Source organism: Bactrocera tryoni, chromosome 4 (genome assembly GCF_016617805.1).
Source record: "Bactrocera tryoni isolate S06 chromosome 4, CSIRO_BtryS06_freeze2, whole genome shotgun sequence".
Taxonomy (NCBI): Eukaryota; Metazoa; Arthropoda; class Insecta; order Diptera; family Tephritidae; genus Bactrocera; species Bactrocera tryoni.
Window position 1 is genome coordinate 35382625 of NC_052502.1, and position 27823 is coordinate 35410447.

The following is a 27823-nucleotide window of genomic DNA, read 5'->3' on the forward strand; positions in this document are numbered from 1 at the left end:
ACACGCATGATCTCCGTGCTCGGAGATATGACTGTATTTTCAAATTCCAATTATTCTACTTATAATTTTTGTACTATTATACAGAACTAATCGAAATAATTTGGTTAAACGTGGCATCTAATATATAAAAAGTCACCTAAAATATTTATTGATCGAACCTTAGCTCTGGATGCATACGACGCATTGGATTCGCATTTTTTTAATAAATTCAAAACCAAGAATGTTCTAACATATGCTCAAAATTGAAAATAGCTCCAAACTTAACACACTTTTCAGGACAAATTTTCTTAAAGTGTTCAAAATTTAGGGACATATACTGGCTATAGGAAAGAATAGAAAAGACCTGTTTAAGTGTATACAAAAGAATGACCCGTTTGCGTTGGAAAGACTAAAGTTGAGGTTAGTGTGCGAACAGCATCATATAAATACTTACGTATCCATCCACCATCTCATTTAAGTATTACACATATTTCTTAAGGACATTTTAACGCCATCTTAGGTTTCAAAAGGCTAAAACTAAATACATGTTAAATACGAACAGAAAGCAAACAAAAAAAGAACTAACAACAATGTATGTGAGAAATGTGCACAGTATCAAATTTTCAAGCGCCTGTGGTTGGTTGCTGAGCTGTGGCGTTTGCAAAGGATCAAATAACTAACGGCAAAAAACGAGATAGGTGCAGTATTAAATTACGGTAAATAAGTATATATGTATAAATGAAAACCTTACGTGCGCACTTGCCACTCATTGGTGGCACATCAATCAAAATTGGTCACTGAAGTTTGGTGATGACGTCCACGCTGTCAATGGGGTAAAAGTCTTTGGTGCTAACAATCGCGGTGGCAGAAAGCGCCATATGCACATATCATGTAATAATGGCTCACGGTTATTATTAACACTTGAGTGCTTCCGTTTCGAAATTGCTTCAAAGTTCTTTTTGGCCCAAAGAAAAATGATATAAATTCACAAATAGCTAAGTTTTTTATTAACAACTGCATCTCACAATAAAATTAAATTTAATAAAACCTATTCCCATACATATTTGTGTGCACAGCAACCGTATGTTTACAACTTTACATATTGACAGTAGCAGCCACTCTGCTTACGGGTGGGCCAATTTGCATTTTAAATCGCACATGACAATATACAACAAAGTAAATATAAGAATTGCGGAATATAGACACAATTGACCGGCTGCATTGTATCAATACGCTTTTATTTGCTTAGGCAAATTTCATTTAACACTTGACTGTTGAATAGTTTGAGGCGCCGAAAAGGATTGTCATGCACAAATAACTTGTTTAGTGTTCGTTTTGCTCATTTTTTAGTTGGGTATGGATAGGGTGGTTATAGATAGAGTGAGAAAATAAAAATGTAGAGCTCAGTTGCAGCATAGAGCCCCAATTTGATACAATATTTGTAGTTATATCAAAGGAATTGAATTTTCTAGAGCATATATCAAGTTAACAATGAATCACTACGTGAAGGTTTAGAAGGATATGGGTAATTTTGTATTAAGAATCTGCCTATTCGACACTCATAGATGAAGCGAAGTGTTGTCTTGCAGTACATATGTATATATGTATGTACATACGTGGTTTGAAGATATTGATTAGAGAAATCAATTCCTATCTGGCTTTGCTCAACGCGCTTTGGTTTCTGACTGCCTTAAGGGGTTACATGAGCGATCGAAAAATCGATTTTTTAAATCAAATTCTACAACATTTCTAGAATATTGTCCTAAATTTTCAAATTGGTCAGAGTAACAGTTTCGGAGATAAATCCTTGAGCAACCGAGCGCTGGAGACAAGCTAGGCTAAGTGCGTTGTCTTTGAACGCATTTTTTTTCGAAACTGTGTTTTTGAAGTTGGTTGACAAGATTTCTCGAGAGCTATTCAACCGATCTTCATGAAATTTTACACACGCCTTTGCGATACAATTCTCAAACACTTGGATGAAGGATTTTCTTTCGATTATAACTATTAAAAAAAAAATTTTGCGAAATTATTACCGAAATTTTAATTTTTTTTGAAAACTGTCAAAAATCCAATTTTCAGTTTTTTTTTCTGAGTTAAGGTTTTAAGTAAATAACGTATTTTTTCACTTTAGATGATCCTATAAACAGTTATCCTCCCAACGCCGGTGCATCTTTTTCCCCGAGGGGTCACAGGAAATGGCGTCGCAATGGCGGAGTTTAAAATATTTTTTCCAAAAATTTCAGAATTTCTTTGTTAATAGTGTATGTTTGTAACAATAAAAACTTCTAATAAAATATTTCACTTTTTATATGAGAAACAAATTTTTGAAAAAAGTCTGTGTTCTACCCGATGAAACCCATGTAACCCTTTATGAACGCTATTTAAACATGGGACTTACTTATTATCATGCTCATATCTTGAAGAAGCTGCTTCTACAGAGACCAATACCAAGCAAGCGATATTGGTATTGGCGAAATTGGTATATTTTTTGCTGAAATACTTGTACATCAGTTTGCATGTCATCAAATTTTAAGGTCAACTCGCTTGATGGGACAGAGGAAATGAATGAAAAGCCTCGGTGGATAGAAATATTCAAAGCCGCTGGAGATGCAAAATTGATTTTTGTGTGGTGAAATATTAGAATTAATTTGTCGGAGCTATGACAGCGGTATGGATAAGAGACACACACGTAGGTATATGAAATTTAATCATGCAGTATATCAAAAATTAGTTTGGAAGTCCTTAGTGTATAACATTGAAGACAAATTTTGAAAAATATTAGGGATTCTGATATACTGACTATTCTTTTTTATATGTGTGGCATCAGAGATCACGACTTATTTGTATAGGTATACATCTGTATATCATGCCAACACTTGAGTTAAGTATTCGCTGCGCACATACTCATCATTAATGAATCCAAATTTTAACAGGATATATCCATCAGAGGCTTTTGTTTTTTCTATATTTGTATAGTAATATATAAAATAAACAAAACGAATTTCGCTATAATTTTTGCTGAATTTTCAACAAAACCAAAAATCAAGTATTGCAATAAATTTTGTAAATTAATTGAATTTAGACAGTTGCTGGCGACACTAGAATTTCTACACCTATTTTAACATGTTCTCATGATAATTGCTCGGCACAGCATTTTCACTGGGGAAAAAATTTGATGCCAAACATAAACATTATTTGCGCTGAGAAGTGTCTCGAGCAGCATGATTATTGTATTTCTTTTCTCTTTTATTTTATATTCTTACTATGGAGTTTATGTATGCATCTCGGTATGTTTATAGTGAGATGTCAGCTTTGCGACATTACCGACGTAGTGCAATCAAAGTTTATTTCAACATTTCAACACCAGTCTAAAGTGCTGAATACTCTTTATTGCACATTTGTCACCAGACAAGGAATTAATGTAAATATATAAAATATATATCCGAATCCGTATGTACATATATGTAACTATTAAGCAGAAACTCGGGTATATAAAAGAATGAGATTGGGCAATGTGAAAAATACTGCTCAATGTGAAGAAATTATTTTAAAATTTCAATTGATAGTCAAAAAGCCATATAGAGACTTTTAGTGGATTTTTTTTCATATCTTTCGAAAATAAAGCTCTGAAGCTTATAGTCGCTCCCTCAAAAAAATAAGTTAGCAAAGTTAAAAGAGAAACACTTTTTCTTTCGCCAGATGCTTTGACACAAAATCTTTAGATATACTATATGTATCGTGTATCTATAAGCTCCACCTGTTTGTGTGGGGGTATACTCTGTTTGAGTTTTTTATCTAGTACAATTGTCATACAGACCCAGAAATAGGAGTTTAGGAATTTTAAGAGGCAATTAGAACTTTCTATTAATCATAGGAGAGTATTTTATAACGCCTCATCAACCATAGAAAAATTCACGTAATTCACTTATATTAAAAAAGATCTTTATTATTGCCTTCAAAATAGGCTCCTACCTAATAGTCCGTGTCTTCCATCGATACATTTCATACATTAACCAAAATACATACATATGGGAAGTCGATCCATGATAGATTGATATCCTCTATTATCTCCCTAATACAAACACAAAGATTTTCAAACATTGTTTCTTTTGTAACTTTTTCGATGTTATCGTCATCAACGGCGGTGGATGGATTACTTGCTTAAGGTAAATTTTCGATGATTCGCGATCTTAACTGACCTCAATGTGGTAGTTAGCTGGGTGTAAGGAGCGGCTTAGCTGCCAATGCAAATAAAACTGAACTGGTTTATTTACAAGTATAAAATCGTAAACATTTTCCCTCATTTGAGGGCTTTTAATTTCACCAGGTGAAGTACTTGGGTCTCATCCTTGATAGAAAGCTGTTATGAAAGCTCACTGTTGAGGAGAGGGTGCGGAAGGCACTGGCATATTATCGTTAAAGAGCTATTGGGAGGCCGTAGCGTCTCTCATATAAAGTTGTGATTTCGCCTTATGAAATTATAGTTAAGCCAATACTATTCTACGGTGTATAGTATTTGTCTGGTAGAGGCCGCTCAGTAAATATGCACTCGCTAAACAGCATGAACCTGTTCAACGAACAGCCCTCACTGATATCAGTGGTGCACTAAGTTCAAAACCAACGATTGCACTTAATGTTATCCTACATATAGCACCCGTGGACTTAGCCAGCAGATGCATTGTTGCGAAGATTGCTACCGTTGACAATGAGCTCAAAACTAGTGAAGAAGTGCATGGCCTAACGATTTTCATACCGCCACATCACTGCGGAATCGTCGGAAATTGTAAATCAAATGAACCAAAGAAAGCATCTATACCTAAATTTCATAAGAGTTAGAACGAGCAGGGGCTCCTTGGTCTTCGTGCTTTCTGGTTGGTTTCACGCGAGCAAAGCAAGCATTGGTTCGAAAACAGAACTTGTGCTGTCGCCAAAAGTTTCTTTATGCACATTCTAGCAAGAGGTCTATTGAACTACCGGCACTGAGGAAGGTTCACATCGCCGGATTGATAGGCATCTTAACTGAACACTGCCCCATTGGCACTCAAGCGAAAAGACTAAGGATTTTAAAGTTTGCAACTTTTCAAAATTATAATGGGAAAAATGAAGTGGAAACATCTGGAAATTTTCTCCTCTATTGTCCAGTTTTCGTCAAATTAAGGTCGAAGCATTTCGGTTACCATACTTCTTATGGCTTTGCCAATATCCGACGGTCGTTCTGATCTATACCTAAGCATTCCGGGTTCGAGAGGGATTATTCGGGTGCTCATGAGAAATAACCCTGTTTTTCTAACCTAATCTAATTAAACGATTTTAACTAAATACTTTCTGCCAATAAAATACATGTGGTTCTGATTAAGTACGAGCAGACTCCCGAAAGTACTTCTGCAACATTTCAAATGATTCAATAAACGCATAAATGGGGTTGTAGGTGTCAAATTTGATCATATGGTCTGTTCATGTCTACACTACATTACTTCTACAAATCGGCAGAGGTTTTGGCGGTGTGTGGTAGAATAATGAACAAGTTGGGTAAAGGTAGATCTGACCAAACTTGAATTGGCGTGTAAGAAGTGACTGAAGACCAACTTTCGAGAAAAGATGGGATTTAAACTCTCTGGAAGAATGCTGAGCCTTCAAGGGCCAGCATGTGAACTAAGATCAGCTAATAAGGACCTAAACATAACTGAGTACATATGATATGATATAATACAAGTATAATATTAACCTTAATTGGCAGTTTCTTCTCTCACTAATAAATTTGCTTTAATTATGATTTTTTGCTCTCACAATTTTAAATCTTAATCGATTCACATGAGAAGATCAAGTTAATTATAAATTATAGTCACTTAATTTTTCTCACTCCGTATTGTCAATCCGTATAAGTATCATTGCCCAACTGTCAATAACGGTAATTTTGTCGTTAAAAATACGAGCCTTGTCGGTGTAATATCAAAGGCGTGAAAGTACACATTTTTGCGCACACCTCCAATCAAGTACTGGCATGCCAATGCACACTCATATGTTTCTACGCAGTACACATATAAGTACCCCCTGATGTGTTTGATACTGATAGAGCGCAGAAGTGGCAAGTTTCGTCGATAACAGCAGCTGATATTTCAGTTGGAAGTAGGCAGTTGCAGATACAAATGTATTTAGTTCAAATGTGTGATGCCATGATAATGAACATATTGATTATTTTCTGCTCACAAATGGCTTCAAATCAATTCGATTTTTAATTGTCAATGGAGTGACCCAAACATTGGAGTGGTCAGACGGTAAAGCAAAAAAGGAATAGAGAACAGTAACAAAAAAATATATAACATATACTTGTATATTGGAAAACATTTAATTTTGAGGTATGTCAGCTATTGTTATTGCTGTTGTTGTAATCAATTTAAGTTGACCAAGCTGCTTTGTGACAATACAAAGGTCACGCAGATTTATAACGCTCATTATGAGCAAAATGATTGTTGGCATTTTGAAGAGGCTAGACTGCGCAAGCGACCGCTTGAATTGGTTGGGTCCGCATACATGTGACAAATGCCTAGAGGAGCGCGTTTAATTCGAGAGTGTATCTGTGTCCGGCTGCATTGTGTGTGAAAATTCAGCAAAGGTGTTGTAAGAGTACTTGCACAAGGTGGAGTGCACACAACAATAGACCAATTGTTTTCGAATAGAAGTTGTGGCGGCAAATAAATAAATGGCATTGCTGGCGCCTGTGTGGCCAGGATGCGTGAATGGACGAACAATGAGTGGATAGAACAAACCAATCGAGATTTATGTTGCAATGTTGCGTGCCTTCGCCTTCGTGGTTGTGAACCAAGCAAGCATGCGCATTGTAGTTGCATTGATTTCTAGGCGCCCATGTGTAGGACTACTCTGACTGTACTAACTTATTCACATCGTGTCAAAAATATTATTGATAAATTTGTGTGTATTTTAGAATTTATATCCATAATAAAAAGAAGCAGTTGATAGAATAAAAAATAAATAATTCATTTATAGGATTATTGAAAATTCATAGGATTATTGAAAATCCAGTATACCTATATAAAAGATCAGTGTGGCGAACGATATCAAGCGCCGCTGCTGAAGTTTTAGTTAATATGCCGCCCATTGACAGAGACGAATTCGTGCGATTGGACCAGCTACCAGATCCATCGGTAGGGGTAAAAAAAAGATTAGTGAACCAAAAGCATCACAATGTGGCAGCAAACATGGCAAACCTCAACCAAATTACGGTGGACCGACAGTCTAATCCCGGACAAGACTTATATCCATTTGTGGATAGATAGACAACATGGAGACCTAGACTTCCACCTAACCCAAATACTGAATGGACGTGGATGCTTTAGAAACTATCTGCTTCGATTCCATCACGACCTTAGTGCGTACTGCCCGACGTGTAAAGAATGCATAGAAGACTCTGAGCTAGTAAATTTAAAAACCTTAGTTGATGGTAGTTTTTCATGTGTCAGTCCTCTGGTAAATAGAAAGCTGTCAGCGAATCGTCAGCTTTACTTATGATAAAACTAAGACATATAAAGTACTAGTATATCAGGCCTCAGTCAGTCTGTGTTATAGACGATACTTAAAGTCTTTCTTTCCCCCATTAAGTAATACTTAATCCGATGGTTCCGTGGGAGAGATTTGGTTGGGAGTAGGTTATATTTAACGGATTAAAGTTCTGCACTACGGCTTTAAATGCTTCCTACTACTTAAAAAAAAAGCCGAGGGCCAATCTCAATGATGGGCTAAATGGCTTATCCACGTTGTCCATTTTCAGAATATTCGAAATCATTCTCCATTTATTAGTAGTTGATGTTGCAGTATTATTCAGAGCAACCACAGCATCGGTACAAAATCATGTTATAAAGTCACATTCTATTAAAACATTACCAACAAACAGCAATTGAAGATCTTAAAACCATCTCTGTGATCATTTCATTAAGCAAACAAGTACTTAAAAGTTCATGGCCTTATTATTGGTCCTTTACAAATCAAATGCAAAAAACAAAAATTACTGTCGACGATTCTCAAACGACTAAAGTCCTCTCGACAAGCTATTTCAGTCGGATGATCGTTAACGAAGCGATCGTCTATGGTATGACCATCAGTCGTTTGTGAAGTGACAGTGAAAGACTTTCTAATATTTGTTTTCTAACAATAAGTATCAGATAATTTTGAGGCCAAACAATATTACATCCACTTATATCATCTGATCAAATTTGACGGACTGGTGTATGTTTTGTTTCCAATCGAATAACGGTTATGAAATCGTTAAAAATATTGCAGACGGTATATCAATAATAAAAGTAGAGGCACAAAGTATTGAGTGAAAGTCGAGAAGTCATACAAATCTTGCTTTATGCGAGACATCCATTTACCTATATATTATAATTACGATAACATCATTAAAGCTAAAGAAAATGTGCCTGAAAATCTTCCCTTTGATATCAGAGAGTACTTAACATCTCTTATGGATCGACTCAACATATTTTGGTTAAAATTTGGGGTATGAAGCGTGTCTATGCCAGTCTGGTACCAAAAGAACAGAATGACTTCGAGTAGAGGTTAGAAAAAAGTGAAAACTCTACACTCACAAAACACATCATTATTCGCGGGGAAACTTGAAGATGAAACTGTAAAGCAGTCTAGCGAATGCCGTTACAAAAATGAGGCGAAAGAGAACAAACCAAAAATCGCGGTAGGCTGCGAAGGCCATTCTAGCCATTAAGGATGCTGCCATGCTTACATTGGTTCGAAAGAAGCCTATTTTGAAAGTGATTTTAAAATACTAGGAAATTATTGTTTTTGTTAGTGGGCTAAAATTTGGTCGAGTATACTCTAAGTAACGGGGTTTCCAATAAGAGCGCGATAAAAGTTTTTTTAAATGAACCAAAAACGGGTACGATTGCAAAAGTCCAGACGCTGAACCCAATGTTGGACGGTTTTCAAGCATAAATCAGTCGATACTGATGCAATTTCACGTTCCATAGACTTGACATAGCCCCACAAGAAATAGTTTAACGGCGTCAAATTGCACGACCGAGGCGGCCAATTTACTGTGCCATTTTGTGAGATAACACGTTCACCAAACATGGTTTTCTATTCTATCTAATCTATTGTGACATTCGCTGCGTGGCTTTTGGCGCCGTCCTATTGGAGCCATATATTGTCCAAGTTCGTAGCATCCAATTCGGGCCAAAAATATTGGGTTATCATTGAGCGGTAGCGATTTCCATTCACATTAACGTGCGAGTCTTGATCATCCCGGAAGAAGTACGGCCCAAAGACGCCGCCGGCCAATGAACCGCATGAAATCGTGATTTTTTCGGGATGCAAAAACGACTCTTGGAGTAAGTGTGGATCGCTGCCTGACCAATAACAAATATTTTGCTTATTGATGAAGCCATTCAGCAAAAAATGAACCTCATCGCTGAAGATGATTTCTCGATGAAAATCCGGATCATTTTCAAGTTGTTGCTTAGACAAATTCACGATCATACGACGATTCAATTGTACGCGTTAATAGACACTAAAAGGGTAAATCGAAAAATAAATTGTAATTATTACTACGTGGTAACTTCATTAAGACTGCCAAAGGGGAGATGGTTCGCGACTTTTGATTTCACAATTCTTTTCGAAGACGTCGGAGGTAAGCAAAAGCTTTTTCCCTCTTACTTTTTTAGCATTAATTTTTACCCAGAAATAAAAACTACAGTATGAGTATTGTATATATGCATGTATACAAATATTTTATTATTAAAGGTATAATTTAAGCGAATAAATATTTATGTAATTACAATACAATTAAAACTTCATTAAATTTTGTTAAATCACAGCCTAATTTAATATAATAATTATTTAGTGCTTTTTTGAAGATACTTCATTCAATGTATGATTCTAACCAAATGACATATAATACTGCTAAAGTATGTAATTATAAATAAACATTGTATTTAACAAGTTTTCACAATAATTTTGTCAACTGTCTTACTAGAAATATCCAACTTATCGAGAGGCTTAGCTAGTCTGCTAATTGGTGGGTTATAATGACAGTTATTTATTTTTTTCTTAACTTTTAAAATTTTTATTTAATTCCATTTTTAATGAAAAACAAAATATTTTGAACCAGATCGAATGTGATAATTTTTGGTGATGAAAAATGTTGCAAACATTGGAAATGTTGCTTTAAATAAAAATAATAATATTCGAAAAAGAGTTTTCTCCAACTAAAGCGATGTAATTTTAATCTTAAGTTTTAAATAAATAACTAATAACAATTAATGTCAATTATAAAAAAACGAAAAATTCGAAAATGACCTATTAAATTTGAAATGAAATGTTCAAATATAAAAAAAGAAAAATTCGAAAATTTATATAATGTTTCACAAATAATAAAAATCGCTGACTGAAAACATGTTAGAGTTTAGTTATAATGAATCAATTATAATATAACGATCCCCCATCTATAATAATAATGCCTGAGTTATGAATGGTTCGGAGAATTGTCATGATAAATATATTAAATTATATAATATGTTAGGGCTTTTTTGAATGATTATGTTTGGCCTGTAATCTTCGCCGATTCGTCGAAGCTTCCGACGTCTTTCCTTTCCCCTTTCTATTTCCACGACATGTGTATATCCTTCCTATGTGTCTCCGCATGTTCGATAAGAACTTTCCCAACTTATCATATACTATATCAATATCAACTCGATCAACATCTTCATTATGCGAACGCTTATCCGTACTAAGTTGTATTCTCTTATTTGCTGCAACAACATCTATTGTTGTATTAATTGGACGACCTTTCAATGAGCTGGCAGCCATTTGGATATCACAGAGTATCCCACGCAGAGAGTTATTGAGATGCTCTAATCGCTGGAGATTAGTGTTAGTTATGTTGTCACTTTTATTTGAATTAAATGTGCTTGGCAATGTTTTTTTGTAATTGGAAGCGTGGCCGAGTAAACGGTCAACGGTAAGAGCGTAAACTTGCAAATGCTTGTGCCAAGTACTTAAGGTGAGCTGGAATTTGATTTTGTTGAATTGTTTATTTTTCGCTTTTTATTATATGTTATAATCTAATGGATTATTGATATTATGAGTATGGGAAGATAAGCATTTCTTAATACTTTTTAGAGCGAAAAGCAAAGAAGTAATATAATGTGGGATGAGATAAAGATACATTTAACCAAAACCAAAATATCATAATTCATAAAGCAGACATAAACACCATAACCACAATCCAAATACCAAGCAGTGCTTAAACTAATAACTTGTGCTGATAAATTTTCAAAGCCTAATATAAACATTAGTTTGTTGTATATGAGTGTACAGCGTCGCTAGTTCTGCTTTCTCCAGACTGGATAAGGAAGCGGAGCAAATGGCTCTGGCAATGAACGAGGGTAAAACGAAATATCTATTGTCACTAAACAAAAAGTCGTCGCACTCGCGACTAGGCTCCCACGTCACTGTTGACAGTCACAACTTCGAAGTCGTAGATAATTTCGTCTATCTTGGAACGAGCGTAAAAACCACCAACAATGTCAGCCTGGAAATCCAATGCAGGATAACTCTTGCCAACAGGTGCTACTTCGGATTAAGTAGGCAGTTGGGAATTAAAGTCCTCTCTCGACAAATAAAAACAAAACTCTATAAGTCACTCATTATTCCCGTCGTGCTATATGGTCAGAGGCAGAGACGATGACAACATCTAGCGAATCTACGCTACGAATTTTTGAGACGAAGGTTCTGTGGAAGATTTATGGTCCTTTGCGTATTGAAAACCGCGAATATCGCATTCGATGGAACGATGAGCTGTACGAAATATACGATGACATTGAAATAATTCAGCGAATTAAGTGACTGCGGCTACACTGGCTAGGTCATGCCGACCGAATGGATAAGAACGGCTCTGTTGTAAGCAGAGTCTACGCCAATAAAGAAGAAGAATAATATATTAGGATATTATCGCATTGTCTTGAACAATAATCTCTGCCTAAGGTTTCCATGCAAATTTTGATCATTCACCTCGTGTGCCAGATATGTACATATATCCTATAGTGGTATGTCCATATCGATGGTCACGGCAAAAAAAACGGGTTCTTGGTGAAAAAAAGATGTGGGCGAAATTTCAGGTCTATTTCTTGAGAGAAGGTAGAACGAAAGACGAACCTTACTAAAGTGGATCAGCTCTTCACGGTGCTCATTTTTATATGCTATAAACTTTAGAAGATTTCCGAAGTTTTCTCCCGCGTGTTATAAACTTCTTGGCAAACTTAATATGTCCTGTTCAAAGTATAACAATAACATTACTTAAGTTGCCTTTATTTAATGATTATAGAGTAATTAAGAGTAAGTATATATTTAAAATTATAATAAATAAAATAATTATATTCAAAATTCGTTCAACAAAAAAAAAAAAGAAACAATTAATATTAATTGCGCTCGCATGAACTTAATTAAAATTATGTCCATAAATAAATCTCAATTATCGAAAACTGAACGCATAAATGACAAGATATGCAATTTTCTACGCTATAAGTCATGCAAGCCCAAGACATGCGTTGCATTTGTAATTGGCAGGGGACTTTTTGTACTCGGTGTGACATTTTACAGTGCGAGCTAAAGCAATTATGTATGCTTATCATGTGCAACTACAGAGAGCGTAAGTGAGAATTAAATTGCTTATTTTTTGTGTGTGTTTTTACTTTTATTGGAGTGTAGCGACTTGTGCGGTTGTGACAGCTGTCATGAACCGGTTTTTAGGAAACTCATTAGCAACTGTCAAGATAAGTGCACTTGTCTTTAATTTGTGCGAATTTTCTTTGAGTTTTTCCGAAGAATATTTAACTATTTCTTATTTAAGGAATTTTCTTAACATTTGCTGTTATCAAATCGTATTCTTGTATCAGTGTTAAGTATCAATTTATAGCAATTGATTTTATATGCCTTATCAGTGATTAGTATCAGATGTTGATCTTATGGCTTTAGTGATAACCTCAAATTAAAATAATTATTTATAAAGTTCAAATTAGTTTGACAGCAATTAAGTTAATTTATACAAACTTTGTGATAACAATAATAATCTGTAAGCACTATAAATAGTTAGTGAGCATTTGTGTATGCTTGTATGTATGTATGATCGTGTAATCTGCAGCCAGTCACTTAGCAATATAAACAGAAAGTGAAAACACGGCTATTACATATTTATTTACTTATTTATTCCTTTATTCAATTAAGTATTTATTTGTTTATTTTACTTTGTTATTGCTTTGTTATTGTCTTTATTCTAAGTCATTGATAGTACACTTAACAAGTCACAAAGCCGCATGTTGAACAATACGAGTAATAATAATAATGATATTACGCGAGCGACATCACATTCATACTCAAAGTAATGAATGCAAAAGCGAGCAGAAGCCAGAGTCGAAATGTCAGTATGTATGTACAGTGTACAATAAGTTGTTTGTAAATATTTGCCTTGTTAAAATTGCTGCGAGTAATCTTTAAAAAGAGTACACCCGGAATGCTCTCCTGAGCGTATAGTAGGAAATAGATTAATCTCCAGCACATATCTCTAGGATACAAGTTAGCGTTCATGAGGCCCACATAAATGTTTTTAGAGTGTAATTAGAGGTAGATTAGTTGAAAAATGTTAAAACCGATTTAAACACTATTAGAGAAGAAGCTAGTATTCTTTTGTGATATTTTCGGAATAAAGAAAAATCGGCTCTTCGTAGAATATGTGTGCTGGAAGAAGGGCATTATTTCGTGCCATATGAAAAGATCAGAAGTGCCTTTAGTAATGCTTAGTGTTTTTAGTAGTTGCTTTGCGACTAATCGCAAGGACATTCAGTACTTGTCTTATTTGCCATGTTTTTGTTTTTTGTTTTTTTTTGATGGCAGATTAGTTTTGCTCACTTATCAGCTGTGATAATTGCAAGTTACGAGAGTATAAAATGCTCAGTTTCACCCGAACTTAGCCCTTCCTTACTTGTTTTCGTATTTTGTTTTATGGAAATTACGTAAATTGTTGCCTCATTCAACGAACAAACAAACAAAATTGTTTATGCATATGATTAAGAGTTCTAAAAGGATTTAAGTAATGATAATGAGTAATGAAAAAAGGTCTAGAAAAAATAATAATTGTAATTAAAGTGATTTATACGCTGAACAGAAAGTACTAAGTTTGGCATATAGCTCATAACACTCAGAAAAAAACATTGAGGGATCAATAAACTATATATTTGTATGTATATGTATATAAAAGATCCGCGTTACTGTCTGTCTATGTACGAAAACTAGTCCCTCAATTTTTGACACATGGATATGAACTTTTGCGCACGTGCTTTTTCCCCATGAAACTCATTTGCAAGAACCACTGATATTGTACAACTATATCATATAGCTGTCATACACACTGACCGATCGGAAGTAAGTGCTTGTATGGAAATCAGTTTCATTCGATGATATTTCTTTAAGAAATTGGCCATGGATTATCTCCAAACAAATTGTTCAGATCAGATTACTATAGCACATATGTAGATGCTATAAGCACTGGCAGATCGGAATCAGACTGGGGTAAAAATGTTTTCCTTTGTCAAAATACAAGCTGCGTTCCAAAGTAAACAGAACTTTTTGAATCTAGCGATCCCGATAGCGACTAGTGCGTTATCGCTATCTGCTATTTTTATCCATTGTCCAGTGAGAATTTCATGAGATTTCATTGATTGGAAGTGAAGTTATTGCATTTTAAGTGTCAGTATGTTTGTGCTATCGGTGGGAAAATGAGCTTCGAACAAAGAGCCAACATTAAATTTTGTTTTAAAATTGGTAAAACTTTTACCGAAACGTTTCAATTGATGAAACAAGTTCATGGCGATGATTGCTTATCTCGTAGCATAGTGCACGAGTGGTTTCAACGTTTTCAAAGTGGTCGTGAGGACATACTTAAATGACATGGGGGCCAAAAAAAAATCCGTGATCACTGGAATTTCTATCGAAACTGTTCGTGAATTCATCAAAAGTCAGCCGAAATTATCATTGAAATTCATGGAAATGGAATTGAACATCTCCAAAACACCGATTTATCGAATTTTGACGGAACATGTGGGTTTACGAAAGGTATGTGCACGGTTTGTTCCGCATAAATTGACTGACGACCAACATTTTTGAGATTCTAACATTCGAAGGACGATTATTTGACCAAAAATCACATTTTAACCATTAACCGCTCCCTGTATACACCTGATATGGCACCGTGCGACTTCTTCCTTTTCGGTAAAATGCATTTGCCCATGAAAGGAAAGCGTTATGCTGACGTAGAGGCCATTCAAAAGGCTTGCACGAGCTAAAACACTCGTTCGACATGATTTTGGACCATGCAAAAAGCAGTATTGAAGCAGAAGGGGACTATTTTGAATAAAATAAATTGATTTTGCGAAAAAACCATTTGTTCTGTTTTTTTTTTAAGTCCTGTTTACTTTGAAACACACCTTGTATATATAGCTGCTAACTGACCAATCCAAATAAAGCTATAGATCTTCTTTGCTTAAAGGGGTTATATACAGTTAGAATTTTCAAAAAATCATTTTTTTTTTATTTTTTTTTCTTAATGTAAATATATTTAGAAATACACACAGAAAACTTCATATTCTTCCGGTTAATATTCTCGAAGTTACACGCAAATTTGAATAGTCTCAAATTTTAACACGATATATTTAAGAAGATATTTTTAAGTAGTTAATCGAAGATTACCAATCACCGATATATTTTTTTTTAATATTTAAAGCCCGAAATTGTTGTCTAAAATCGATTTTTTTAGAAACCGCCATTTTTCCAAAAAAATTTATTTCTTTATTCCTCCAACTAATTACTAGATTTAATATTACTTTAACGAATTTGTTTTTTTTTTTTAATTTCAGAGGATTCTGAGACCGCAAAACGTCTTTTTTGAAAGGAACGCCCGGAGATCAGCTGTAGTTCCTTTCCAATTTAATATTTTTACTAATACTAAAGTCTGTGTACTAATTTTTGGATTCAAAAATTTTTGTAATTTTTGTCAGAAAAAAATCTGGAAAATTCGCTTCTTTCGGCCTTTTAACTGTATGTAACCCCTTAAGAAAAGTATCTGTGAACGCTATTATGGCTGCGGTGCGGCCGAAGTTAACGTTTTGTTTGTTTTTTTTTAATATATGCGAAAGTAAATAAGTTGAATTTATTATAAAATAGGTTTTTGAACTGAAGTCATTAACTTCACGCAAAAATATAGAACTTCCTTAAAAAAATGATATTGCCATAACATTAAAATTTGAGTTCGATAAACAATTATCAGTCACATAAAAAGTATTTAGCAAACGAATTATGTGTGTACCCTCTCTCCAGCATTTCTAAATTCCAAACGAGCCATCTATTTCCGTGGGCGCGATTTCAACACTTTTTAACTATTTATTGCTATACACCGACTACCAGTTGCCGCTAATGCGCTCAGAAAAACGTGGTTGTATAAATATTGTTATATTAGCCGGGTACAACTGACTTCACGCATAACGTAAAGCGTAAAGCTATTTTAATCGCGTACACACAAACTTTTGTTCGCCAGTTTTGGGTAAAAGCAATTGCTATACGAATTCAAGCGAACAGTTTTTTTCGTCGCTTTGTACGAAAGCTTTAAAATAAATTAAGAGCTGCTGACGTGCTTATATGCCGGCGCGCCGACCTTGCCGCTCATAGCCGCGCGCACTCTCTGCAATCGCACAAGCTAACGGGGATTCCACCGGCGCTGTGGCTGATTCATGCATATGCTGAAAATAAAATTTGCGCGCGCACGCTGAACGCTTTGGGCAGAGGCCCGGCAAAACGCTCCAAACGCCACATATCCACACACACGCGCACAAACAGTCACAACGAAGTAGCGATCAGCTGCTAACGGCGTGTTTAGTTAGCATTTTTCGCTGTTAAGCTTTCAATAAGTTAATTTATACGTACGAGTATTTATAATATATACATAGTACATACACATGTTTGAAGAATTCGATTTATTTGTACAATTCGTTGAATATTTGCTTTTTGCTCCGGTTTTGTGACGTCTGCAAGTTCATTCAATAATTCTACGAAATTTCGATGATGTGTATACGCCATGGTGGGCGCTTGTCGTCTGTCGCATGGTGGCGATCGCTGATCGCTGCTGTCTCAGCGAGCGGGAAGGCAAATATAATTGGTTGTTTTATATTTTGTGCATATCGTTGTCAATTGTTTGTTGTTTATTTGCATTAGGCACGCAGGCAATCAGTTATATTTAGACGAATGTGCTCATAATAAGTGTAAGTATATGTAACGATTGGAAAAGCCCGCCTGACTGATATCAATTACCAGCAGCTACTAGTTGCATGTTTAGTTCGTGTTCGGGAGGGTGTAATGGCGCTGCCACACATAACTCACATATTGTCACGGGCATTCGCATTTTTCTGCAGAATTACGATTGTACATACATACATACATAGCACATATGATTGTTTGTCCCACAAAAAGACAAATATTGCGACGGTCAAACAATTATTGGCTGTATTGAAAATGCTCAAATACTTAGAAATTGCACGAGCTCGCAAATTCTAGTAATTAAATGTAGTGACCCAAGTCACTTGGTCCAGGAAAAGCACAATTAGGTCACTACAATTTGTAGCAGCAAGTAAAAGGAAATAAATAACATATATGCAGAGTGAAGAGAAGCAAAAAGAAGAGAGCCATCTATGGGTGAAAGTGCGAGAATGTTTAAGCTTTATATGTTTAAGCAGTTTGCACAGTGGGTTAGTCAAAAATATCAAACAATTAAATTATGTAATTAGAATGTAACATATGAAAGAATTATTATTATTATATTTTTTTTTAATTTCAAAATAAGAGAAAATGTTAATTTCGGCTGCACTAAAGCTATCACGCCCTTCAATGCTTCAATTGCAATTTTTATAGCGTTAAAGTGTATAAAAAGTCTTCATCTTGATTTTGATCGATCAGTTTCTATGGCAGCTCTGTATATGTTTTAGTGACCGGATCTCTACAATTTACTTTGACATTATAGCGTTGTATTGGAAAATAACCCATGCCAAATTTCTTTAAGATATTTTGTTAAGTAAAAAAGTAATCCATACAAGGACTTGAGCTTGATCGCTCCTTTGATATGGCAGCTTAAGCTATAGTACTTCGATAGTGGCGGTTTGGAGAAGTATATAAACTCTTGAGGAAAAAGCTAGCTTCCGTTTTGGCAATTTCGATGTGAAAGACGCACCTCGCTCTGGTCGGCCTATCGTTGGAAAAATGACAAAAAGTTGTAGACCAAAATGGTACATATTTGGGTTAGTAAAGTTCATTATAAATATACAAAATAAGTTGAACTTTGATTAAAAATACGAAAATACTTTTTCGAGTACCCAATACTTCTTAAAAACTCATATTTGATAAAAAAAATATTCAAAAACAATTTTTGTCGCTTAATTTGGTGAGAGTGTTTCACTGTAAGTAACCGTAGAAGTTGATAAGAATTTGGGCAGTGGGTGTGTAGAGCTTTTGATATTGCCAATAACTTCAGCGAGCTTTTGCTAAAAAAGGTGTTATTTTTGTTATTTACTTATCACACGTTACTTGTCACTCCCGCACCATTTCAAACAATTTTATAAATGAATTAGTGTGCTTGATTTAACAATTATTGTCGATAGTGCTATTGAAGCTTTTGAAAATATTGAGTGGGGTCAGTATTGACTATGTTCTTTTACGTAATTTATGTTCAATTATACTTGATCCAAAGCTAATATATGATTTTGTTGCATAATGTATTACTCTTCGGCTAACGAAGTTTCTATGTGCATTTTAAGCTAGTACTAAGAAAGCGAGAGAAGAAGCACATGCAGCTGGTGAAAATATTTAATAGATCAATGTAAAGCAAAATGGCGATTAAACACAAATGATAACATTATTTTTGGAACCATCACAATATGAAAGCGATAAAGAAATCGAAAAAGTGATATAAATAAAATATGTTCAATATATAAATAATATTGGAGTTACTTACATTTTTTCTTCCGGCAACTTTTAGAAATGCATATGAGTGTTTGGAATATACTTTTGACACATTTTTAGGACCCATAAAAGGTCTTAAGGTTTTATTTTGTTTTGTAAGATTGCCACGTAGTTCGCAAAGTATCTGAAATTATATGTACATATGTGTAAGTTTCTGGATATATAGTATATGTAGCTTAAGTTGTTATATACTCTTGCAAAATATCAATGAAAATATCGATATTTTAAATAATACATTTTTATTTATAAAATACAATAAATGAAAAAATAAATTGACTTTTTTTCTGATTTACATGTGGATATGAGCGCTTTATATTTAAATTTGATAAATATGTATATGTAACTACATAGAAATGGCTAATTCAACAATATATTGATTATGAATGGACTACTATCTTGTCTACGATCTGCGATCAAATAACTTGTGAGCTCAATACCATGCTCTTCCATAAAAAACCTTCTCAAACGGTTAAGGTTTCAACTAAAACACATATTTTTTTGACTTTAAATGCTCCTGTACCGGAAATGGCGGCCCGATGGCCAAGTTTAAGATATTTTTTTTCAAAAATTTCAGAACAAAATTTTTTAATAAAATATTTTATTTTTTATATGAGAAAAAAGTTGTTGAAAAATGCTGTTTTTTACCCGAGGAAACGGAAGTAAACCCTTAACTGTCATCTTGTTGATATCAGAGTGGAAGCGAGAACAAAGGAATATAAACCGTGAATGGAACATTTTATCTTTGAAATTCCGCCAATATACACATAAATTTTATAACTACGCAATAATAGACATTCGACTATTTCCTAATAATATTGCAACAAATCCTCAAAAGGATTGGAAAAGTTTTTAAGTATATTATTCTGCCGTGTGATAAATTAATGATAACAAAAAATGCAAAACAGTAAAGAAGGGAACAACAAACACTAATAATTGCAAAAAGAGGTCAAGCGACGGACCACTACACAATCTACTTTGTTGCTTTGTCGTCTTTGTCTAGCTTCTCGTTTCCACTATGGCATCAGCTTAAGCATTTTATGGAAATTTGAATGAAAATAGATCCAAATGTATAGAAAAATTATTCTATGCGAAATAATGTACATATCGTCACCTAAAATGCAAAATAACGTAACACACTTTTCATAAGTTTACAAGTAAAGGAAAAAAGTAGTAATAGAAATAACCATTCATATTGAAACAAAATTTGAGTCTTAGTTATAAAATGGTAATATGTTGGTTATACATATATTGGTTTCATGTGACAGCGGAAGATAAAAATTTTATGCTACATATATGTAAATTTCAATTTTATTGATGATACATTATTATGAAATTTATGAGACGATATGTGAAATAAGATTCTACTCAATTAGCCACTAAAATCTCCTCTACTTTCGCATTAACTGCTTGTAATAGTGTTAAAAAAAATCTAAGTGGTGTACGCACCAAACAAATTATACTTATATAACAAAGGTAAACAAAAAATTTTGCCCTTGGGTTTCTGATTTTGGACAATGAAGACACTGGAATTTCTATTTTATGCTCCTGCCTGAACGGGCCTGTTTTGCCCATACAAATATGAAAGAAATGCGAAATGAATTTAAACAAAAGCAAATTGTAATAAAAAAAAAAACTATTTCCTTATTTTTGGTAAAGGAGAAACTGAAATTTTATATGCAAAAGTCAGACCCAAAAACTTTGTCATCCGGTGTAACCTGAATACGATAGTCTGTTGTTGTCAAGGTCGAAATTCAAACGCTTATTTTGAGGAAACTACTTGGTGACATATCCAGTGTGAAAATTCGAAATAATATCTTTTTTATTATTTTTGCATATTTCGATAAAAATAAAATACTAAATTTTCAAACGAATATTTCAAACAGTTTTCTAAAGCGTAAACGCGTTTTTCTCAAAACTACATGTTTCAAATTGGCTGCTCATGTAATGGATCGCTTTGACTTTTCCTCGATGTATATAACAAACGAACATTTCAAATGTTTATAAGTTACAGTTTTATAAAGCATAAAAGCATTTTTCTCAAAACAACACTTATCAAATTGGCTGCACATGTTTTTGCAAAACAAATCAACTTTTTCCTGCTAATTCGGTGTATATTTCAGCATTTTTATTGTATGAGTGGCCAAAAATCATCTAATTTTTCAGCAAAAATCTAAATTTTTTTTCAAAGTCTGCCAATTTAGTTAAATTTCAACAGAAAATATTTGCAAACGTTAGTCATTGTATAGGCAATAGCTCATGAATTTATAAAATCATATAAATTTACATTTAAAAATATGTAAATCTCTTTTTTTCTAACCACAATAAAGCTCACAATAATTGCAGCCGTTTAGGACCTCTTTAAGTGATTTTAGAAATATAACTCGCCAAAAATTATTCATTAGTTTTCCTTGAAATTATTTGAGTATATTTATTAAATATTAATAAAATTATGCTGAAAATTTTAAAATATTGCATGCAATATTTTTCTGTGAAAAATTGCCAAAAATGAACTTTTGTTATGCTATCACACTACATACATGTGCACCTTATGGACTGATATACACTCAAAACTTTATAGAGAATAATTTTTCAAAATACTAATCAAATATACTGGCTTGATATTCACAAATGGTTATTTGTATTTATACTAACTGTCAGTTGACTTACCTTCGCACGCGGTGCTGTTCTATTGACATGTTGCTTATTCGCACTGTCATTTGCGAGCGTATAGCCACAAGCATTCGACCAAGGCGCGGGAGCTGCTTCTATTAAGCTCGGACCGGGTAAAGACAAAAGCAAGTACAACATTGTTATCAAAGTGAAGGACAACAGATTTCTGAGCAATTGTCTTGTACTAGTAGGCGACGTCGTAGTCGCTGGCATGTGACATTCCGGCAAGCGTGAAATATCGGCAACGTTGCTAGCATTCGAGTTATTATCAATATCAGCCACCACTTGAACTTTCATAGTCAATTCAACATCTTCGCTTTGCTGATTTGCGCTTGTATTATCACTTTTTGCTACGCCTTGAATCCACATTTGCTTGCGGGTTTTAACACGGCGTGCACACATACCGATCGATTGAGTGTCACCTATACACTTGATAGAGCGCGATGAAATGCTTGCTGAACGTTGAGCGCCAGTTACTGGAAATTAAAAAAATAAATACATCATTAATTAATGCAATTGAGTAATAAACATTGCTTAGTGAAGATTAACTGATTTTAGTTGCTATTTAAATGGGCAGTTCAACATTTCATTTGCAACTAATTGAGCGAACATACATATTTGAATTCAAACGTTGTAAGCTAAGCAAAAAATGTTAACGACTAACTACTTGCCGCAAGCTGTTCACACAGGTAGCTGCTGAATGCGGGAAAACCCCACAATGGGCACGGAATTTCCTCATAAGCGCGTGCTATGCTGCTGTGGTCATTATTGGAATTGGTATAGCTAGAGTTTTTAGAACGTCTCGGATAAGCAACGTTAGCAACCTTCATACATACATGCTCAAATAGTAAATGTTGCGTTAACAATTGACTTGCGAAGTGTTTGAGGCGATTCGAAAGCTTAGCAACATTTTTTGGGGGTTTTTCCTAGCACTCGCAATCGGTCATAAATATATTTTCCTATATTTAACGATGGGATTAGTTTGCTTACGCAGACACTTAATTGAGTTATTAAAAGAGAAACTTTTTTAAGCTAATTGCTTTTAACCTTTTACTACAAATCGGCAGGTTGTTATGTGAATTTGTGAATATTTTCGCTTTAGTACATGACAATCGACGTAATTTATCCATTTATCTATGGTTTATATTCGTATAAGAGCGATTGTTAGGTTTTTTTCTAACTTTTCTAAAGTTGTTGTTGCATGACACCCAATAACCTGTTGTAGGAAATTCCCTCAATTATTATATTTGGAACCTCGATTGGATTTGTAATGCAAAGCTTTTCGGAAAGTTTTCTGGAAGATTTTAATTTAGTTATATACATATATTTTTGTTGTGAATAAAAATAGCTGTCATTATTTTTTGTTATTTAACAATACTTTGGCGAGACAAAACATATCATTAGTGGCCAAGCCTTTAATTTATAAACTCGTTTCGACAGTCTTTACTAACGCGAACAGTTTGTCAGGAGTTTTTTACGTTAGAAAAGAAAATTGTGGTTTCAGTAATATTCATTAAGTTTTCCAAGGAGTCTACTTTTTTACGAACATAAGTGTTTGAGTGACAAAAAGTATTCAGTGAAGGTGTTGAAGTCATCATGTGAGTCGTCCATCCATCTCGGTGAAGACAAACTCGAAAACGTTAAAGAAACGGTACTGAAAATCATTGTGTTAGTATTATAGAGATAGTGGAGGATCTCTTGTGGTCCAACTGAATATGTTTTGGTTAATATTGTAATTAATAATTTGGTTAATATTTTAATATGTAAAGGGTGTCAATGCTAGACACATACTTAAACACCTCAATTGTTTGCAAAAATGATGTCGAATAGAGATAGCTGACAACCTTACAATTCTCGTCATTACTAGCGACAAGATGTGGGCTTATAAATATGAGTCGAAGCTACCCAGGTTAGGTTAGGTTAAGTTAGGCTAAGAGGTCGGTTCTAACAGGAATCTCACTTGGACAGCTTAAAATGCTGGTCCGTTTTGATACCTAAAAGTTCTATATAAAATATCACATAACCCTTATAAATCGACGAAGCGTTTTGAGCAATTTTGTTGCGACGGCTAATGCCACTTACGACTATGGTTTCTGGTTTGACGAAGGTAAGACTGCCGAAATGTTTCGAATTTAGCCCGGCAAAGGCTGGACAATAAAGAAAATGGATGTTGGATGTTTCCACCTCACTTTACTCAATACAACTTCGTCAACTTGCGTCTGCCAAGATTTTTAGACTTCCTGATAGCCTAAAATTAGGATTGACGGAGAGGTCCCACTTCAATCTTCCCACATATCTTCGACCTATTCATTAAAAACCGATCCTCTTTCCAGGGACTTGTCCCCAAGCTGAGAAAAATCCGTCAGTAATAGGATCTACTGCGCAGTGATTCAAGTTTTCAGAAATGCAGTTGAGGGAGGAGAGAATCTCGATGACCTTGTTTAGACCCCTTCATATAAGCAGCTTACTTGAGCCTTAAAGCACAATACGCAACAATATGCACTTGTCGGAAATGTCCACGGTCGATATGAGTCAAATGGCATGTCCGGGTCAAATTTAATCAATAAGTGCTAAGCCTAACATGTCTTGGAAGCGTAAAGGTTTTTGGACCTGAAAAACAATTTTGTCCTTTCTATCTTGCAATAAAATATTAGGATAAGTAAAAGGAAAAACAACGAACTCATGGACAGAGTGTTCATCTGAATCCAAAAAAAAAAATCTTAAATTCGAAAGCGGATAGTTACTGGTCATAAAAAGTGGGTCAACCGAAAACTGTTTTGGTCGAATTGTGGTGAGACGGTGCCGGGATTAACGGTCGGAACAGTTTTGTTATGTGTTTGGTGGAACTGGCATAGAGTTGTATACTAAAAGCTGTACCTCTACGGTTAAACTCTTAATTCGACCACACATTTCAGTAGTGGCTCATCAGAAAGTCCTTCAATTTAGTTGTGAAGTTCTTTTGCACCTTCAGGCCCTGAACTAAGTCATTACTACCTGTTTATGACATATAATTTTGCTGGAAAGAATTTGCCTCAAAAGAAGTTTGTTAAACTCGACAGTCTCAGTCGTCCCACAAAGAACGATGTCAACAAATTAGCGAACAAAACGGTGTATATTTGACCTCAATCGGAGCACTCTAACTAATTTTAGACCTTCAATTCAATGCAAAAATAAAGGCTTTCTTTTTACTAAACCTTATGCAGTGAAATCTCCCTTAATAAACATCAAAAATGTTGGGACCGACAAAAATAAAGGCTTTTCATTTATTAAAACTTATACAATGAAATCTCCCATAAGCGGACTCGGACGGGACGAGTCTCTCTGACCGGTTAATGGATTGTCCTCTGTAAACATCAAAAATGTTGGGACCGACAAAAATAAAGACTTTCCTTTTACTAAATTTTATACAGTGAAATCCCCCATAAACGGGCACTGACATAATCAGCCTTCCTGCCTGGTTAAGAGATTGTCCGGCCAATGAAAATTTCCAATTAATAAAGTTTTCACTGTATTACATAAATATTAGATTGCTTAAAACAACTTACCAAGTCCTAGATTTAAAAGCTGTGGAAACTGGGAGACTTAACTTCAAAACAGCGGATAAGTCAAAAGGTTACCTATGAGTGGCTTTGTAGTGCCAGCTGCTAACTTTTATATCTGGTGAAATTCACGGACAACGTGATAAAAAGTCTACTTATTGCTAAGTAGTTAGTCATTATATAATACAATATAATATAATATATATATATAATATAATAATTTATGTCAAGTGACATTTTTCCAAAGAAACGACATTTTGTGTTCACTTGTAAATTAATGGAAGTGAAATGGATTTTGAAGTGTCAAAGCGTGCCAATTATGAAAATTTTCAAAACATAAACTGAGCGTAACAAACTTGTTTATGACTTGTGTTCTTTCCTATGTACGAATATTTTTTCTACAAATTCTAGTTTCATTGATCACTAGCAGACTTCATGTCGCCACCGATATCGCGCATTGATTAATTAAAAACCAGAAACACAATAACACAAATTTGTTATTGTAGCAAATTTGCTGTGGTTTTCAGTGCCTGGAGACAGGTGTCTTCGATTTATACAGTTGCTAAGTGGGTTATGGCGTATCGTTTATTAAATTAACATTTGTTGTGTAATTGAATCAAGTTGTTGGGCCTAATATGTACGTATATGCATGGCGACATGGCGAATGCGATGAATAGTGAAGCGTTTCATCGAGCGACAGATATAGAAACTGAAGAATCTAATACAAACGATTGTATCAAAAAATCAGTAAACGGTGCTAAAATACGAACTAAAAGCTACTTGATTTGTCAAATTTCTATCTTTTGAGCGCTTCTCTCTTTACAAAAAATGTATTTGTAGAGGCAAAAACGAAATTGTTAAGTTGTAGAAAGTATGCGGAGACCTCATTAAAATAGTATAGCCGACAACTTTAATGTCACCAAATTTTGTTTTACAGATCTTAGAGATTAGAGAGTTTGGTTTTATAAATAAGTTTTATTGTTTTGAATTGCTTTTTGTGCTATTGATTTTAAAATTAGAGACATGAAATAATTAAGTTAAGATATGGAGCAAAAGCTACTCCTGGTTTATCAACTTGCTATCTCATGGCTCAAAAAACTAATTGACTAACTAAACTGAAAATGTAACTTTTTTCTTGTTTTAAAAACTTATGGCATGAGAAAAACTCACTGTAGTAGTCTGGTAACTTGGGTTGAAAAAATCTAATTTGTTTTTGCTTAATTTGAAAGTACAATGTCTTGAGAATATACTGTGAAAAATTTAGACAGAAATGCGAAACATTTCGGGAGTTATAACGAGTTACTTAAAGCGCCTTGGAGTCCTCTCTCTAGGAGTTGTTGAAATTTAAACGTGTTTTTCTCAAAACATTGTTTTTCTGGTCGGCCCGGGTCCTGACTTTTTTCTACTGAACCGATGGCTTTCAAATTTTGACAGGCTGTTCTACACACCTATAGTTCCCGTCGGTACTAACGAGAATTTTAACTAACTTTTTTATTTTAAAACCCTTTCTTTGCTAAAATAAAAGGACTTTATTTCAAAGTCCGCCATTTTGTTATTTACCTTTGAAATTTAACTTTATTAGTTCCGACCAGAATGACATGTCTATACATTAAGAATAATCAAGAATATTTGATTTCCGATAACATCATGAGCCAAAATCACCCTAGCCACCCACGTGCATTTTTTTGAGGTTCCAACTTCGAGTAACAATAATAATAATAGTAATAAAGTATTAAATTTTTTAAAATAAATTTGTAAATAAAAACACTCAAATATTCAAGATAATTCATTTTTATTTTCCTATAAAAAAAAAAAACACATTCCAAAGCCTCAATTTTAAGAGCGGGTTTATCAGTAAGAGTGCTACAATTTTTTTTAAATAAAATAAAAACAGTTTGAAATATCAATGAAATTCTTTATTTCTATGAAAGTACATTCGTACGTACTCCGTGAGTCACCATAACATTCCGAAAAAATTACGCTTTGATGCGGTTTATGGGCCGGCGGCGTCATTGTGCCGTATTTCTTCCATGATAATCAAGACCAGCACGTTACTGTGAATGGGAATCGGTACCGCTCAATGATAACCGAATATTTTCGGTCTGAGTTGGATTATATGGACTTGAATAATAATAATATGCAGTACTAACGGCGCGACAAACCACACAGTGAATGTCACAATCGATTTATTGAAAACCAAGTTTGGTTAAAGTGTTATCTTACGAAATGTGACTAGACCATGCGAGTTGACGTCGCTAGATTATTTTCTGTAGGACTACGTTAAGTCTGTGGTCTAGGCAAACAAGCCTGCGACGATTGATGTACCTCGTACGAATATCGAACGTGAAATGACAGCAGTATCGGCCGATTTATGCTTGAAGATCGTCGAAAATTGGTTTCAGCGTCCGGTCTTCTGCATAAGTGCCCGTGATGGCCATGCGAAACTATTCCGGGTCCATACATAATGGCATCGGATGTTTTTCACAGAAATAAACAATTTCATTGATATCGCGAACCGGTTTTGTTTAATTAAAACAAAAAAACTTTTGTAG

At 34.4% G+C, this 27823-nt stretch overlaps 1 protein-coding gene across 3 annotated transcripts in view; it reads right to left on the bottom strand.

Moving 5' to 3' along the window:
* Positions 1–27823, bottom strand: part of LOC120773405 — a 106496-nt gene that overhangs the window by 40460 nt on the left and 38213 nt on the right. For all 3 annotated transcript variants that reach the window (XM_040102268.1, XM_040102269.1, XM_040102267.1), the window contains 2 exons: positions 21730–22208; positions 19055–19186 (listed from right to left, as the gene is read on the bottom strand). In XM_040102268.1, the coding sequence (XP_039958202.1) occupies positions 19055–19186; positions 21730–22134 (537 nt within the window). In that variant the 5' untranslated portion in view covers positions 22135–22208. The remainder of the gene's footprint in view (positions 1–19054; positions 19187–21729; positions 22209–27823) is intronic.